The 18,375-nt window shown below is 44.6% G+C and overlaps 2 protein-coding genes and 1 long non-coding RNA gene across 4 annotated transcripts; 1 reads left to right on the forward strand and 2 right to left on the reverse strand.

Annotated features, from left to right (window-relative positions):
• Positions 1-8,026: 8,026 nt before the first annotated feature.
• LOC101779903 (homeobox-leucine zipper protein HOX7) lies at positions 8,027-14,529 on the reverse strand. The gene is made up of 4 exons (XM_004952668.4): positions 10,129-14,529; positions 9,710-9,969; positions 8,888-8,967; positions 8,027-8,781 (listed from the first exon to the last, which is right to left on the reverse strand). Exons 1-4 carry the CDS (start codon positions 10,430-10,432, stop codon positions 8,442-8,444), a joined length of 984 nt encoding a protein of 327 aa, XP_004952725.1. The 5' UTR covers positions 10,433-14,529; the 3' UTR covers positions 8,027-8,441.
• Positions 10,191-18,282, reverse strand: LOC101778561 (phosphoglucan phosphatase LSF2, chloroplastic). Of its 2 annotated transcripts, none has more exons than XM_004952666.4 (5): positions 17,912-18,282; positions 16,662-16,867; positions 16,310-16,480; positions 15,993-16,232; positions 10,191-10,329 (listed from the first exon to the last, which is right to left on the reverse strand). In XM_004952666.4, the coding sequence occupies exons 1-4, from the start codon at positions 18,159-18,161 to the stop codon at positions 16,029-16,031; spliced, it is 831 nt and encodes a 276-aa protein (XP_004952723.1). In that variant the 5' UTR covers positions 18,162-18,282; the 3' UTR covers positions 10,191-10,329; positions 15,993-16,028. The 2 variants fall into 2 exon arrangements, with proteins under 2 accessions (XP_004952723.1, XP_004952722.1); XM_004952665.4 differs by lacking the exon at positions 10,191-10,329 and adding an exon at positions 15,533-15,716.
• Positions 14,767-15,479, forward strand: LOC111257357. The gene is made up of 2 exons (XR_002677744.1): positions 14,767-15,160; positions 15,250-15,479. It is a non-coding gene; the product is annotated as an uncharacterized LOC111257357 (long non-coding RNA).
• Positions 18,283-18,375: the final 93 nt, after the last annotated feature.

The following is an 18,375-nucleotide window of genomic DNA, read 5'->3' on the forward strand; positions in this document are numbered from 1 at the left end:
CCGGATTGCCCACAAAGAACCTCTTCATGAGGTTACAATCTTTGTAAGCGTGCTTGACGGGGAACTCGTGGTTCGGGCACGGCCCCTCGAGCAGCTTGTCGAAGAAGCCAGGAGCGCCGTCGGGGGGCGGTTGCCCCCGCTTGCGCTCGACTGCGCCTACGAGTGGAGCCTCGCGTCGCTGCTTGCGCTTCTTCTTCTGCTGCTGGCGGTTGGAGGTGCCTTCGTCGGCGTCCTCCTCCCGCTTCGCCTTGCCTTTGGAACGATCGAAGATCGCTCCGACAGCCTCTTCACCAGAAGCGTAGCTAGTGGCGATGTTGAGGAGCTCTTCCGTGGTTCGTGGGCCTCGGCGCCCTAGCTCGTGGACGAGGGGCCGGCAAGAGGTCCCTGCTAGGAAGGCTCCTATGACGTCGGCGTCGGTGACGTTGGAGAGCTCGGTGCGCTTTCTGGAGAAGCGCCGAATGTAATCCCGGAGGGACTCGTCCGCCCCCTGGCGGCAGCTCCGGAGATCCCAGGAGTTGCCAGGGCGTGTGTACATCCCTTGGAAGTTTCCTACGAAAACCTCCTTCAGGTCGTTCCAGTTGCGAATGCGCCCTGAGGGGATATGTTCTAGCCAGGCTCTCGTGGAGTCTGCCAGAAACAGGGGTAAGTTGCGGATGATGAACAGGTCATCGTCCGCCCCGCCGGCTTGACATGCAAGCCGGTAATCGCTGAGCCATACTCCAGGGTTGGTCTCCCCCGAGTATTTGGCCACGCTCGTGGGTTGCCTGAAGCGCGGTGGGAAGGGCGCATTTAGGATGCGCGTGGAGAAGGCCCGAGGTCCGGCCGCTCCGGGGCTCGGTCTGCGGTCTTCCCCGCTGTCGTAGCGCCTGCCACGGTGGACGTGGTAGCCTCGATCTGCCCCGTCCCCCCTGTCCGCGCGGGAGCGTCTCCGCGCGTTCAGCGTGTCGCGGGCGTCGCGGACGAGACCGACGCGCTGGTGGACGGATCGGGCCTCGCCTACCGCGGGTGGCGGTGTTCGCCGGGCGGTTGCAGCCGGATTCGCCCCCGGAGGGGGTTGATGGACAGATTCCCCCCGCCGTTCCGGGGGCGCGCCCTGCGTCGCCCGACTGGTGTTCTGGCCGCGTCGTCGAGACGCTGAACTTTCCGCCTGCTGGACGGCGGCGCACTCGAGCAGGTTACGCATCTCTTGGCGTGCCCGTCGCTCCTCGGGCGTTGCTGGCTCGGGGAGCTGTCGGAGTAACACCGCCGCGGCGGCGACGTTCTGGCTAGCGCGGGCAAAGAGCGGCGGACGTTCTCCATCCGCACAGATGCGTTCCTGGACGTCGCGCGCCCGTTGTCGTGCTCCCCCCTTGTGGTGGGGGTGCTCTACTTCTTGGCGAGCGCCCACGTGCGCTTCCGGTTGCTCAGAGCACTCTGGGGCCCTGGGTAGGGCCCCAGTTGTAGCTGCGGCGTGCGAGGGGGGAGCCCATTGTCTCCCCTCGGCACCATCGTCATTGGACCCCTCGGAGTGCGCGTCAGCCATGAAGCACTCGTGCGAGGGGCGGGGATTCTCGTTACTGGAGCCAGTGTCGGAGATTGTCCTTGCCACGCCCACGAGCTCGTTGCTCGCGGGCGATGTGGTGAGCGACCGTGAGCCCCCGTGGCGTTGCGTAGCCCGAAGAGCCATCCTTCTGGTGAGGTCCTTCTGGTGGGCGACCGGCCGCTCGCCGCCGTCCTGGCGGCGGGGCCGAGGGCAGCGGGACGAGCGGGCAGGACAAGGACAGGGATCAGCTCGATTCCTTCCCCGGTGGCCAGGAAGTCCAGGTTCCCGAAACGGATCAGGGAGCCCGGAGCGAAACCGCTATCGCGATTGGCCATCTGAGGCTGGAGATGCACGCACAAAGGTCCCCTACCTGGTGCGCCAACTGTCGTTGTCAAGATCAGCGGATCAAGACTTAGACTAGTAAATTTCTTTTATGCACGTGAGCCTCAGATGGTGGCGCGGGAGACACGGATTAGACTGGTTCGGGCAAAAGAAGCCCTACGTCCAGTATCGAGGATGCTCGTGTTGCCCGCGCGGGGGTTCTGTAGTAGGGGGTTACAGATTGGCGAGAGAGGGTCTGGTCCCAAGTCTCTTCGGTTTTCGTGCTCTTAGGAAGGGTGGTAGTGTGCTATGGTGTACGGGAGAAGAAGCTGATTGATTCGATCCCCCCTCTCCGGCTCTAGGTTCCTCCTTTTATATCGCAAGGGGACGGCCGGAGTTACAATTGGGATCAGGTAAAAAAAGGTCTGTAAAGAGTAAAGAGTAAGATGGTAAAAAGTATGGCAGGAAGGAGGGAAGAGATCCTAGGCGCCCGATGTCCTGCCGACCCTAAATGCGTGCCGTCGTGCATGCCGGAGGGGGAGGTCGCCGGACGCCAAGTGTTGCTGCTTCCCGTAGGTAGCTACTTCGATGTTCGTAGGTACCAGGTCAGATCATGATGAGGCGGTTTTGTCGTTACCCCAGCGTCCGTTTGGGAGGACGGTGGATACTGCTGCTTCGGCGATGGCTGTTGAGAGGGGGAGCTTCACATATGTACTGCTGTTTGTGCGGGACCCGAGGGCGTACGGGACTCGAGGGCGGGCCGCTCCCTCCTTTGCTCCGGTCGGCGCAGGTCATGAGTACCCTGCGGCGAATGGGGGCCGGCCGCTGGTACTGTAGCCTACACAGGGCGGTCGTGCACGGGTACTAGCGCCGGGTTGCGTGAGGGGCGCGGTCGCCCTGCCCTCTGCCAGGCCTGCGGCGTATTTATGGCGAGGCCGACGGGGGGTCCCACAGGTTTTGTCTTGTCTACGTGGACCGCATCCGAGGGGATTCCCGGCCCCGTGGGCCCCAGCGCGCCCGACCCCCCCACTTGGGGTCGAGCGAGGCGGAAGAAAACTCCGTAGCGAGAGGTCGGGCGTCCCGACCCTGGGATCGCGGTCAGGCGAGGCGGAAACCTTGCGGAGGGGGGTCAGGCGCTCCCGATCTTGGCGCCTGGGTCGGGCGAGGCGGAGATTTGATCATGCTTTGGTGGGCCTGGGCCTTCATGTTTGCTTCTTTAAGCAGTGTGTTAGGGGGTCGTTGATATTTCCCCCCAACACATCACATGGCCTATGGTGCCGCACTGAGTAATCCCTTAAGGAAAACTTCAACTCCTCTAGGCTATCGAATCTTATTCACTTCTCTATAAACAGCTTACCACTGTCGGATTCAACTTTACTAAGGCGTAACCCAAAATCACAATAAGCCTTCCTTGGAACTGAATGGAATATGGAAATTTCAGGTACATGTACATGTACAGCTTCCAACTGGCTCAGCTCAGTCGGAGTGAATTGTGGTAACTGAATTCCAGAAAGAGTGTGTACCGATCTTCTTAATGCCTCATCAATGGAGTTGCTTGGCCCAGCGGACTTGTTTCAAGTACAGGACTACTTTGCAACACATGTGTTGGTTGTGTCATTAGAGTTGCAATGGATTGCACCACAGGTGTTGATTCCGGCACCCTTTCATTAACTGATGGTCTCGCTTCATCAACAAATGAGATTTGTTCTTCACCACCATTTCCAATATCATCTTCACCACCTCTTTATTCTTCTTCAGAGCCCACGGGGATATCATTCGTATCTTTATCATCCTCCAAGTCGGCAACATCAAAATAATTATTTATTCTACGTGTATCAAAGTCACCTTCATCACCACTACCATCTAAACTTTGAGAACTATCATCATCACTACCCTCTTCATCATCCTCTTCCTCATCAACCTCATTGCCCGGTTCCTGAGTTAAGTGTTTGGGCTCATCACTATGTGGAGGCATACACCCGGGACAAACATCCACAACTAACTCAGCACAAGCAACTTGAGAACCTCTCACCAACTCTTCGTAAAATAGCCAATCATCATCACTTGCACGTGGCATCAACACATAGTGGGATCTTTTGTCACCGGCATCAAACCTTCCACGGATCCTTAAATCCTCTTCCTCATTTCCAACTTTGAACAAAGAATTTATTCGGCCCATTATATCATCAAATGATGGAGGAGTATCAAATCTTGCTACTTGTTGCCTCGTTCTTGCAAACTCTCCATTATCATTAACCGTTCCACCCGAGAACAAACGAATTAAATGATCCATCTACACACAATCGCCAAATTAAATTGATTACATGGACCTTCACCTATTTCCTTACGACTTCTACATTACCAAATAATAATGAAGAATTCTCTTTAAAGCATTATTCAATATTCACATTACCCACAATTAACACATCGAAATCCTACCATGCAAAAGGAACTAAACGATAGGAAGGGGTTACCATCGACCAATTGCACGATAGAACACACCTAATTCTATCCGATTCGTACTCAATCCAAAATTCCAACTCATATCATACACAAAACCTAATCACCTAATATCCAACTAAAACAACGGAATCGAGAAAAATTAATTGGTTAGAGTAGAGGAGTTACCTTCCCAGAGCAATTTTCTTTCGTTTCCCCTTCAAATCGGGTGAGGGATGAAGTGCATCTAGAGGTGGAGGAGTTGGGGTGACGCCACGAGAGAGAGCTCGAGCTAGAGCTGGAAGGAGAAAGGAGGAAGTGGGGAGGAAGAAAAAAAAGAGCTGGTGAGCTTAGGAGTTATGCACTGTGTCGCGCCACGACGCTTGGCGCGACTCAGTCTGTGGCGCGACCCAGCCCACCACCTCAGCAGCCAGGTGGCGACCCCGCGCCCCGCTAACGGCATTTCGTGCGCTGCAGTGCCTTGGTGCGTGGAACGGGCCGGCGGAACGGGGTGATGGTCGTACATGGGCTCTTCGTTCTCGGGCCTTTAGAAAAAAGGACAATGTTGCTAGCCCCACCTCTGCTGCTTGTTGCTGGGCCGGACTTTGCTCCACATACGCGTGGACTACTTTCCGGCCCGCTCGATACCAGGCTCACACGGGCTTGGTCCATGATATTATTTTTTACCGCGAGAAGATCCACGATGCATTGATGATGCATGCATGATTGAGAAATATATCCCATCCAAATTTTGCCACGGTTTAATTTTATATTCAAGATTGAGCTGGAATTGATTCAATGCGTGAACTGGAATTTTATATTCTCCGGAGGTGCGCGGTCATCACCGAAAGTCCGAAAGGCACATCTAGCTAGTGTTAGTCATACGTGCTACGCTAATAGCAATACATAGAGGGGGTCCGTCAATGTACATGAGATCGACCACACGCATGCCGCATGTGTGCATAATATTTTTTTTTATTTATCATGATCTGATCGATTGAGTGGCTTATTGTTGCGTCAAAGCTTGAATTGTCGTCTAACTCTAATATAATACAATTTTCTCCCATAAAAGCCCTCGACAACTTGAATGTAGAAAAGAGTGATTGTTTCTACAGGGTTAAGTATCACGCTAATGATCCTACCGAGTCCTCCGTGTCAGACCATCTATGATCTATATTACGTCATTACGTGGATCCTTTGAAGACAGCGTTGAGAGTGCGTTTGATTGCTTGTAGATTCCTGTATGAAATAATTCAAAATAATATTAATCTTTTAGTTGGATAAATTGTACCAACGCATTCAGAATGAAGCCATCCCACTTAATATATTGTTCTACTACTAAGAGTGAATCATATGGTATAAATAAATTAGCTGAACCTCACCATCTAAAATTATCCATACGTATTATGTGGTGCATGCAATCAAAGACACATCCTAGTGTTTTCTCTCGATCGTTGTCCCTAGCTCTTTGACGTTTGATTCGATTGTCTCTCGATCGCATTCGCATGATATGGACTTGTGCAGTATACACACCTCACACCTGGATGTAGAGTGAAAGATAATGCTTGCATGGGCCCGAGGACGATCAATAATCAATCAATATATGATGTGTCATGTGTGTGCATATACGCATGCATTATCCAGATCCATTAATTTTATATATATACACACACATATATACACACTGTTTTGCTATAATACACGTGGGTGCATCCTGTACGTAGAATGCACCCAGACCGGCGGGCGCACTAGGTTGGAGCAACCAGCGCACCTAACCGAACATGCGGGGCGTGTTTCCTAAGTTAATTTGTATTTTTCATATATCACGTAAAGTCACCTAGCATACAAATCCCACCAGGCTGCATGCATGCATGGAATTTTTTGTTGATTCGAATATTTGAAATAAATTTTCTCCTAAACTATAGTCCCAATTAACAAACCATTTGTTGCATCTAACTCAAAAAAATATGCTTAACAAAACTAAAATATAGATATATTTTTTATTGTTTAAGCGAGTTGCATGGAATTGCAACCATAAGTAACAAGTGCTAAATATCCGACAATCAAGTTGTAATTGGGCTGCAGCCGTTCTTGCAACTCAAAGTACAACTTAACTGCAATTACATACTTAAAAGAACTTCATCAAATATAGCCTTCAGGGATCCCGTTGTGTTAAGCATATTTTTTCCAACAACCTGCTTCAAATGGATCTAAAATCGGATATGCGGTTTAGAAGATATTGCATTTTTTTATTTCGAATCAAGAAAAAATTCCCTGCATGCATGCTTCCTAGTGGGTTGGTTGAACTCTGAGGTGACATCACGTGGTTAGTTGTCTCCATTTAGTTTTGCGTGCAGAAGCTTAGGTTTTCCTTAGTGCGTGAATTAACTAGCGCGTGGGACGTAGGGGGTCTATGTATTTGCTTTACAGAATGCACGTAGGTGCATTTTAATTAGTCTCATCATATATATGTATATATAGAGAGAGATACACGAAGTACATCGCAAGCCGTGCACGTCGCACACGTCAACCCAATAATCCATCCATCCATTTCCATCTATCAGCTCTTACTAGAACAACGTAATAACCCGGCCGGTCGTGATCAATAATAATCAGACCAATCGTGGAATTCGTGATTGGGTCGAGGCTGCATCGCTCGTCGATTGGCTGGGCTCGCATGTACTACACCTCGATGGATCGGTGACGACGACCCTTGCGGCTGCGTCCTCGTCCACGTGTGCGAGCTAGCCCAATCAAGCGGTGAGTGCGAATATATGCTACTCTAGCGGGTCACCTGTCAACACGTGGAGACCGGCCGTTGTCAAGCCTCCTTGTCCGGCTCGCTGGCCCTAACCCCTGTCCCCTTGTGGCCTTGTACGTAATCGCTGAAACTTAAACAAGAACTCCCAGGATGCACGTATCTGCGACGACGATTGCTGTGAGCTGCTGATTCATGCATATATACATGCATATATGCTTTGTTCAGAGGTGTGCAGGTTTGGCAAGAAACTGATCATCACGTACATTTGTCTCCATCAGTAAGTAAATGAATACACAGCGGGCCTCACATAAAGAGTACTATACTCTTAGCATGCACAGAAAGTCTCCTGAGCATAGTTTTGACCATTGCTTGTAGTTTGTCAAAATATGTGCATCAAAAAGTTAGCATATGCTGTATAACTTTGTACAAGTACTCTTCATATATATAGTGATCAGTACCATTCTTAGGTGACAGGTGCCAATAGTTTAATGCGTATATTAGTGGTCAGCATCAATTATTAAAGTCGACGCCACGTATTTTGGTCGCATCATTACCCATTTTCAGCTTCCATAACGGAGACAAGTTCTTCTTAATCTACACCAATGCCAGAAAACTTCACGTTACAAACGTGGCGTGCTCTTTATGTCGACACTGCAACGATATTTCTCTCTTTCGTTCATCTCTTCGTCGACTGGATCGTTGCAAAGATGATCTTTCGAGACGATCGACACTGGCAATAATGATGACACTAGTTTTGATTAGTTCAACAACTCCAGTAATTAACACTTTACAGCAGCTTCACCCGGGGGTACACTCACGCGCAAGGCAACAAAAGAAATGCTTCAGTGTACCACACGTAGTAACACACATCCCCTCAGCTCAATGATTTCCCATTCGCAGAGCCGGGTCAGCGTCGCCCATTTACGTTTCTTCCCCCAGCAAGAATACTCTCGTGGTCAGTGTCACAGCTCATGATCCATCCATGTTTCAAAAGAACTAGCATACGCCACTGGCACACAAATGGCAAAGCCAGCTTTACCATGCCAGGATGACACATATTTTCTTATGTACACACAAGCCATATATCATACTCTATTGTACAACGACAGGATCCGTCCGCGGGTAGAGTCAATTACGCAACCGCGGAAGATCCAAATCTGCTGGTCTAGATTGGGACACACAATAATAGATCCTATGCACCATCGTAACATCAATTTGTCGGCTCTACTTTTCAACTAAATCATAGGAGTACAAAACTTTACCTTTCTTTCTATGTACAATAGTATAACTGATGCATCGATCCCTAATGGTAATTTTGATCTTTGGTTGAACAGCGAAGTAACTCCATATTTACAGTATACAATCTACAATTACGCACATGAGCTTTCGGCCTGTGCCTCACGAGGTCGCGGATGGCTGGCGGCGGAGCACCGGGTGGACGGTGAAGGGTCCGAATTGAGGCCTGGCGAACAAGGTGGACACCGGTGATGGCGGTGCCACTACCGTTGATGATGTGGTGATACCGGGGTGGTGAGCTGTGATGACCTTGTTATCGCAGGGGCAGACGCGGGCAGTGCTGAACCCTGATGCAGGTAGATGGCCGTAGAACGGGTACGGGGCGGTCCGCAGGGCACGCAGCTCTGCCACCTCCCTCTGAAGCCTTCGGTTCTCCTGCGCGAGCGTCTCGCAGCATCGCTTCAGATACTCGCAGTCCACCTCAGTTTGCTTCAGCTTTGTCCTGCGATGTCAAAAAAAGTTGATGATTCTAGGGCATTTGGAACTGTCACACTAGCTTAAATTGAAGTGACCACCAATGGAAAAAGGTGTGCCGTTATATTTATTACCTAGCTCTTCTGTTCTGAAACCAGACCTCCACTTGGCGTGCTCGAAGATTGAGCCGCTTTGCTAGATCACTCTTCTGCTTCTGTGACAAATAATAGTAAACACACATTTGATCAAAACACGTATCGTGAAAGAAGAAAAATTTCATGTCTTCAATAGCTACCGACCTCTACTTTTTCAGAAGTTGATTTCCAATAGTGTTTTTTAGAATAAGAAACTTTTTTCTCAATAAACAAACCCACTCGAACAATTTCAAGCACTATTCTGTGCCTGCATGCATATAATATGCTCATGCACCACCAGTGCATGCCCTTAACTCTTACAGAACTTGCCATCAAGGACAATACATGAACTGAGTTTTCCAAGGGCAATATCTCTACTCTGCAAGTTGAGCTTTGGAAAAAAAATGAAAAAAAGGGGGAAAAAAAGAAAAGGAAAGAGATTATGGTTTCTTGGTGACCATAAGACATTCATCCAGCGATTACAAAATAATCTGCAGCTGTAACATGCACAGCTATTAATACTTCCAGTATAAAAAAGAATAAAAATAAAATGCAAACAATCTTTGGGTTGTACTTTACAATTACTTTCTGGTTATGTTTCATCACCTCAAATTATTTTTAGCTTATAAATTTGGATTAGGCATCACCACCTGCAACATTTTAGAGAAAAAGGAACACACACGGTACCCTTTTAGAAATCTTAACATATCAAGAATATCTTCAAAACTGTGAGGTACCATGTCCTTATGTAGGATAGGGACATGCAAGTTCTATTCAACAGATACTCGAAATATAGTAAACACAACAGGATAGGACACATACTGGGGTCAGTGTGCTGTGCTCCTTGAAGCTATCCTCCAGGAACGCAGACTGCTCCTTGGATAACCTCAGCTTCTTCCTCGCTCCCCCACCAACCCCACTATTCTCTTCATCCTCTGCAGCTTCCTGATCAGCTGCCTGCCGAACAGGAACCTCCATAGGCAAGGACGAAGTCGACAAAGATCTTCCTTGTACTGTGTCTCCATCCACCACAAAAGTGCTCACATCAAATTCTCGTCTGCACTCCTCTGAATTCAAACTCCCTATACAGAGAAGGACTCATCACTATCCAAAGAATCTGCATGCTCTGAAGCTCTTATGTACTTGACCACAACTTATCTTATATAGGTGCCTAGCTACCTACTTGGAAGGTAGAACCAAACAAACTAATGTCTAGTTTGCATATACAATTTGTCGTGTACCTATTCCTGCTGAGGCAGGCAGCAGCGGGCAGCCGAGGCTCAGCTCGACAGGTGATTCGCTGTGAAAACATGCTTCACCATCTTCTTCCTGATTATGTGCATCTTCTTCTGGTTGCTGCTGTGTCTTCTGATTGTCTTGTTCAGTTCTTTTGACAGTTCCTACGCCTAGCTCTAGCACAAGCTCGTGGTCTTCTCTTTTGCCTGCATGTGTAGGTGTCAGCACAGGCGTGGAAGCGCCCTTTGCTGGAGCTGGAGAATCCCCTAGACTAAGCTCAAGCTCCATGTAATGAATACGGAAGGGCATGAATAAATGAGCTAGTAAGCAAATAGCAAGCACTATATATATAGTGCTTTTAGGCTAATCATAGGGTTGACTGGAAGATATTATACTTTCACAGTACCAAGTACGTTAAGAATAAGATAATAGATTGGATTACTAAAATGCTTCATAGGGAGGAGACTGGCTAATCATTGTTGGGTCTAAAGTTTTATATACCATTAACCTTTGCATTTGTTTAATTCTTCTAAGGAATAATGTACAAGGCTAAACATTTACAAAGAGGATTTCCCAAGTGTACTTTCTATATGCGTTCCACATATTCTCAATGGCGCTACTTAATTGAGCATGCAAATGATTTTCCATATGGCTCTTAAAATAACAGAACAGTAAATGCACCAACATGAGCTCTCAAGTTTTCTTATTACTATTTGCATCTCTTACAGATACAGGAGTTGTTTTTTTAACCATTTTACTACATTAAGCTACCAGAAAACCTGTGTTCTTTTCCCTAGTGATGTGGGCAAGAGCCAAGAGGCGTTTCTAATTAGCTGCAAAGAAACATGTCAGCGGTTAAATGTTTCTTAAAAGAAATGGAAATTAGAGCCAAAAAGGGGAAGAATTACTTGGCTACTTTTCCTTTGAAAGAAAAGGCATAATTGAAAGTCAAATATGCTTTGTCGTCTAGGCTTCCAATCTAAACTGTACAAACAATGATGCAGCCAACATGAGCTCTCAAGTTTTCTTATTACTATTTGCATCTTTTACAGATACAGGAGTTGTTTTTTTAACCATTTTACTACATTAGGCTACCAGAAAACCTGTGTTCTTTTCCCTAGTGATGTGGGCAAGAGCCAAGAGGCGTTTCTAATTAGCTGCAAAGAAACATATCAGCGGTTAAATGTTTCTTAAAAGAAATGGAAAGTAGAGCCAAAAAGGGGAAGAATTCTTTGGCTACTTTTCCTTTGAAAGAAAAGGCATAATTGAAAGTCAAATATGCTTTGTCGTCTAGGCTTCCAATCTAAACTGTACAAACAATGATGCAGAGTCTTTTGCTTAAATGTTATCTTGTCCTTAACTATAAGAAGATTGCTATCCAAAAATATATTAGAATAAAAAAGTAGTGCAATAACTTATAATAAAAAAACCCAAGGGAGGTATGTCTATGAATTAATCACATGACAGCAATGGGATTGAGATGAATGTGATAGATATGCTAATGCTTGATCACCAAAATCTAAACTGCAATAATCTGTAAGCAATGCTAATGGACTTTAGATACTTCACAAATAAAGTTGCCCATGAGGAATGATGTGAAACTGGAGCCTAGCGAATGAACAAGAAACTCTTCCACAGTGTAGCAAGTTATAATTTCTGTTAGTTTCACATGTCACCATTAATTCTAAAGCAGTTCTGGTTAGATAAATGACTGGGACTCCATGGTATGGATCCAATCAAAATTGATACAGAACATGTGCACGTTAAATAAATCTGGACTAGCAAGCATACTTTCAAACATAGAATCTCGAACACGCAGGAGAGCTGCGTATCAATATATTAAGAAGGAGAAAGGGTATAGAACCCAAGCAAACTTACACAGGTTTTTTAGAAACAACCTGAACACCACCACACTAACCAAAAACTATTACACTTCCTTTTTCTAGCCGGTCCTGACCCAAAACTGAACCAGAAAAAACACCTACAAAAAATCGAGCTGTGGTATGAGGGCGAGGAGATGCGAAATTCGTCGAGCCCCAGCCATACCCCACAAGTGTATTTCATCTCTTATCGAAGATAGAACTTTCAAACATAGAAGTTAGATCTCCAGTAAATATGGCACTAAGTTTGTTCATTGAATATAAGTGATAAACCTCATCGATTTCAATGACATGCATGAATGCATGAGGATTACTATAAAACTGAATTTATCATTATACGGTAGTGACCTGGGTCAACCCAAGATCCTGCAGTTCAGATTATGTATGTTGCAGCAGCTTTGACTATTACTACATCAATCATTCAGCACATATGCTCAGATGTGATCCAATCATCAAAAACTCATATTCCTATTTGGATGTTAAGAGTTAAGGACAGTCTCTCTCCGCTGTACCAGCAAAAGGAAAAACTGAGCAAGACTTCCTCTGGCAGACTGCATGCCCAGACAAACATATACATTGCTTTCAGTAAAATTTCAGCAACAGCTTTCTTTGACAATAAGAACAAGTTGTATGTTTACAATATTGTTTGACTATATACTTTGCCCATCTAATACACCAAACGGTTGATTGGCAAGGTCTAGGTTATAAATTAAAAGGACCAATTGTCTCTTGACAACCTACAGGTCTGAAGTTAATAGGACAGAAAAGTTGGTGAATTAAGGTCCATTGTTTCATTCTCATCACCAAGATAACAGGTAAAAGAAACAAGATAGTTTGGTTAAGGAGCACACTTAAACTCAACAGAAAGGATGACAAGACAAATTATTTGGTTCTCCTCCTTGGTGACTTCAATATAATTCACCATGAAAGAAACAAAACCTATGATCTATGGCGTCAAAAAATCTTAAGGCATATTAATTACCTTATTCTCATTATTTTTTGAAACAAAACCTATGATCTATGGCTTCATAATCGAAAGCTCCTTTGGTTATGGATGGAAGTATCAATATATTCAACAACAATCGCTGGAATATCACCTTTATTTTTAAAAGATAAGCACTTTTTATTTGATGGATCTGTTGATATTTAAGATAAACATAGCAAACAATAAAGTATTGAAGTTCTATTGGCCTGTAGCATCATTTAGGACACTTCTGCATTGAATTCAAATTTAAGAAGAAACACTTTAATGTAAACAGAGCAAAAAAAACGACCACAAACAATTGTACCACATGTTTTCACGACACATCACTGTGCGCTAGAAACCTTTCAGCATTCATATTATGAAATCGATAACTCATGCAGAGAAGGATACTATCAGTTTTTGGACGTTTCTTAGCATTTACTTTTTGTTCAGCCCAATTGTTACAAGAAACGTGTTTACTAAGTTACATTTCTCTTGTTTCTATATTAAAGCAATAGCTTTCTTTTCCCCATTTTTCAAGGATAGTGTTCTGAAGGCCGGGTCTTGAGAAGCTGAAGACTTGATGAATGGGTTAGAAATTAAGCTCAAGGTTTCAACATGTATCTTGTACCAATACATGTCATGCCATTTTGAGTAAAGCTCATTCCTAGCTACCCACAAGGCTAAAAGACAAGGAGATGATGGAAACATGTTAAAACCATGCAACATAAGAGTACAGTGCAGTTCCACAAATAAAGATGATGCCGTAGACAGAAGAGTGCTAGTATGGAAGCTTATTCTGCGTGTCACAGTCAGACACACAGCACAAAAAAATCCACAATAATCTGGACTTCAGAATTGTAAAGAGCTGATTGTTGAACTGGATTGAGATGGTTGAATTTCTGTCTCTTGACATTCAACCACGAAAAAGAAGTATCTTGTGGCACACAAGATTTTACCTTGTTAAGAAATGAGCAGCCAAATACAGTGCTGTACTGCTGTGCTACCTTCACAAACTCAGAAGATATGCACATAAATCAAATTCCTTTTATGCCATTTCATATGCTTTCTTGGTTCTGTTAGGTTTATTTAGACATGCAATTGCGAAAAACATACATTCTGCTCTTTAGTAAGGGCAAGTTGGTACACATAGCACATGGACATTCAATCAATCAATGGAAGGAAGATGGTTTCAGCACCCACATAACTCAGATCTGTTGGAAGCTTACTTGCATCGTTTATCATCTTCAAGATCAATCCAAGTCGACGAAGGACTGGTGGCAGCCATCATCGATTAGGAAATATTAATATCATTGATTCTCTATTGAAGGGGAACTGCATATGCCATAAGAAACAACTACTGTATCTGAAGGTCATTACTACAGGCTCATAAATTACCTCGATATAAATTGCCATGCTAGATTACAGGAAGTATAATATACAGTGTTCCTGCATGTAAATAGCTAAATGCCTACAGATTGAGCTGAATCAAGGAAAACGGAATAAAAGTACTCCAAACTATGATGAAAAATAAACAAAATCAAGAAATACCAGCACCACTTCTTTATGTTGCGTGAAACCTTGACATTGCAAATTTCAATAGGTAGGTATTGTACATTTTGAAATTGCCAACTTCAGTCATACTTCGAAGGCAACAGAAAAGATCTGTTGGTTGACAACAACAAATGATGATAACAGTACTACTTACTCTTTGAGCTATATAATCACCATTTTCAGTAATAACCAGTAAAGCTACACATATATAATGTATGGTGTCGACGAATAGGAAATGGATATGCATTACATTTCTTCACGGCACTGGATGCCTTGTAAAATATGAAGATTGAAACAACCCGTACAGATCTATTGTTCATGCATCACAACTATTGTTTTGAAATTAAGAAGAACATGACATGACATGCTAGCGTAACTTGCGTGTTTGTTACAGGAATTGAATTGATGTTTTCTCTATCAATTATTATCTGTGTATAATAATTCCAAAAGCAAACCACGATGACAGATAAGAATGTTGGCATCGCAACTAACAAAATTGATGTGCAATAGATACCAACTGATAATGTAACATGATTGCTTGAATAGTAAGTTGCTCCATGACTTCCCAACGGTCATTTATTTACTACTAAAGCTGAAAAGGGCAGGAGGACGCGGCACAATCACTTTCTCGCCTTGCTGGTACTGAGTTTTTTCCCTTTCCTTTCCTTTTGCATAATAATGAGTGAATCTTTATAAATAAAACTGAATGCTCGCTCGTTTGTTTCCAGTCCAGGTCCAGTCATCATCATTCCATTCAATTCAATCATGTCCTCCCTCTGTAGCATCCTCATCATGATTGCCGTGCTGATGATCATGGTGGCATCGGCCGCTGATCCGGGACTCCTCTCGTGGTATCATGGCCGACACCGCCACGCCCAAGTGCAAATACATCTCAAGAAAAAGAAAAATTGTACTGGACATGCACGATCAAATTTAACATTGACATTACAAGTTTGCACTTTGACCACATCTTCAACTTTTTTAACAGCAATGAATTAAATGGCATTACTGTAAAAAAAACAAATATATCATAACACGCGTTGCTTCTTTATTTACACAATGAACCTATAATGCTCTGTTCATGGATGGGTTTCCCATATGCAAGCTCACTCACCACAAAAGGTGCAGTCGCCTTCTACATAAAACCCATGTAACCTATGAACGCCCTCTTTATTTCCTTCTCATTACCAACTACCTAGCAACAAATAAGACCTGTATAAGCTATTAACCTTTACTGAGAGCATTTTGAGCAAACCTCTTCATTTCAACGTCTAATAATCTGGCAATGAAGACTGCACTTGGGAAGGTAAGTTTAATGCATGAAAGGAAGTTGTTGCACTTGAAAAGCTATGCTGGTAAGAGTAATTGGCACTATCATGAGCATGCTCCATTTCCAGTCCTGTAAGAAGGGCATTATCATAGGAATGCCACATATATTGTAATATATAGTGTATCGGCAATGGGCACTCACATTGAGGAGGCTATTGTTAAGCTTTTCTTCTTCTGCTCATGCTTCGCGAAGAGCACGCACCCGGTTATGAATTAACTTCCTCTCCCAGTCTGCAATACCCTCAAAAGCATGTTCAGGAAGAGTCTCAAAAGGCTCTTTCAATGGATCATTCTTAGCTAGATCATAGGTTGCGGCACGGATCGCCCTCTTATTGGGTCCGCAGGGCCTTATGGAGGTTAGTTTCTTGTAAGCTGTGTTGAGCTGCATGTAATGGATACATAGTAAGAACACTTAATCTCGTAGCACTGTCTGTACATCATGAGATGGAACAGACTTACATCCACATTCTCAAACCAAAACATGTAAGCAATAGCAACCGCAGGTGCTCTCCCAAGTCCAGCAGTGCAATGGACATAAATCCGCCCTTTGCGTTGTGATATAGCCCATTCTAATGCAGAAACTGCCTTAGGCAATTGTGACCTCAAGGAATCTGGGTCGAAGTCAACTGCCTGCAACCAAACAATTGTAAGCATGCACAAGAGGGCAAATGATACGAATGTATGTCACATTTGATATGTAAAAAGAACAATAAAAGACACCGATTTAGTTTTTATTTACAATATCAGGAATTCGGAGAGAATTATAAATAGATAAAATGATATGGGATCAATGAGTAAATAAGAAGCTCACCGGTCTTCTGATGTGCTTAATGCCAAGTTCTTTGCACCTGCTGAGAATAGCCAGGAAATCAATGCCCCAGTACTCAATGTCCTTGTCCTGCTGTAAACAAAGAATGTAGGCCACATTCTCTTCATTTTTCAAATGATCGATATCTTCAGGAGTTTGAGGTTGTGAGCCAACAATCAGGCTATCACTGATGACAGCATAATTCATACCTAAGTTCCAAGTGTAGGAATTAGTTTTCCATGATAAAGCACATGTCTTCTTTTTTTTAAAGATGGAATCACACGTCGTGTGCTATAGTAAATTATTATTGCATCTAGAACTGCAACTTACTAAAAACAGACTAAATTTACAGAAGGAAGCCTATTGACTTAATGACAAAAGAGGACAGATGATTACATAAAGTTGTTATCTTGCTACCTTTTTCAGTAGTTTCAGAAGAACTCAACTATTGCATGTCACAAAATATTTTGGCAAAATAACAAGTAAAGTAATTGTTAAAAAGAAGGGATTCGTATAATGTCCTGACACAGGTCTGAGCTATTCTGAAGTACCACAAAATAATGAGTCAGCAATTTTAAGACATTCGTCATGAAAACTGATACACGAGGCTATGACATTTTGTCAAACAAAAATACTACAATTTCCCATTAGAGAGTCACACTAACAGTATTGCTCTGTTATTACTTCCTTCAAGTCACAGGTGTAATAATTCACTATTAAGATGCTTCTTAAATGTCATTATGCTGGCTTCTTTATGCATCCTCTTGTCAGGAAAGGGCAAATCCAGATCACATAGTCTTCATGTCAAGAAATGAAGAAATCCAATTCCATTTTCAAGGACTAGCACACTAACTGTCAAGGTACCAACAGCTAAGGAAGTCAGGATACCAAGCAGCAATTGCTCAACCCCCTGTGAGCAAAGCAGTACAACATTCTCACAATATACCCTTTTGAGATTATCTCCAACTGTAATCTCGAAGAAAAATATTATATTCAATAAATTTGACCGAGAAAAGTCTAGGATATGTATTAAAATTCAATCTTTAAGCAAACACGTCAGTAGTTTCACCCAGTACTGCATCAATTGCGTAGCACAACTAAGATCATACTTTCACACTAGTACCATTACTATCCATCCAAACTGTGAGCACATAGACCAAATCGTTGTGGATAAGAAATCAGCAGCCCAGATTTCCTTTCTAGCATCAATTGCAATGGGGGGCATCGCAACAGGAGTGATAATGGGCCCATACCGAGATCGTGGTGGTACTCGTAGGGGTTGCGCATCATCCGCTTCATGGCGCTATTGTAATCCTCCATCTTCCTGCCCCCTTCAGCTCCGGCCGTGGAGGAGCGGCACAGGGAAAGTCCAGCACTCCTCCGGTGGGTCCTGCTGCCGCTGGGAGCGCATCCAATGGCGGCCATGGTTGTCCTCCTGCTTCTGATGGTGATGCTGCCGGTCGCCAGGCTGCAGGAGGTGGAGAGACGGGCGGTGCTCGCCATGGCCGCCGTGATTGCAGGATCTCGAAGTCGAAGTGTGGAGGCTGGAGCTGAAGGAATGAAGAAGCAGGAAAGGAAGGGAAGAGGGGAATGTGTGGGCCTGATTGCCCAGAAGAGGGAAAAGCAGGGAAGGAAGGAAGGGAAGAGGGATCAGGGGAATGTGTGGGCTGGAGTCGAGGGGCGTTGCTGCTGGGAGCTGAAGGGTGGGCCGCGGCGG

Source organism: Setaria italica, chromosome I (assembly GCF_000263155.2).
Source record: "Setaria italica strain Yugu1 chromosome I, Setaria_italica_v2.0, whole genome shotgun sequence".
Taxonomy (NCBI): Eukaryota; Viridiplantae; Streptophyta; class Magnoliopsida; order Poales; family Poaceae; genus Setaria; species Setaria italica.

Coding starts and splice junctions, on each gene's coding strand:
- LOC101778561 (XM_004952666.4), bottom strand. CDS start 18,161: ATGGCGAGCACCGCCCGTCTCTCCACCTCCTGCAGCCTGGCGACCGGC. Junction 16,868..17,911: donor CGAGTACCACCACGATCTCG/GTATGGGCCCAT, acceptor CTTGGAACTTAG/GTATGAATTATGCTGTCATC. Junction 16,233..16,309: donor TTTGGTTTGAGAATGTGGAT/GTAAGTCTGTTC, acceptor CATTACATGCAG/CTCAACACAGCTTACAAGAA.
- LOC101779903 (XM_004952668.4), bottom strand. CDS start 10,432: ATGCCCTTCCGTATTCATTACATGGAGCTTGAGCTTAGTCTAGGGGAT. Junction 8,968..9,709: donor AGCACAGCACACTGACCCCA/GTATGTGTCCTA, acceptor TATTTGTCACAG/AAGCAGAAGAGTGATCTAGC. Junction 8,782..8,887: donor TTTCAGAACAGAAGAGCTAG/GTAATAAATATA, acceptor TTGACATCGCAG/GACAAAGCTGAAGCAAACTG.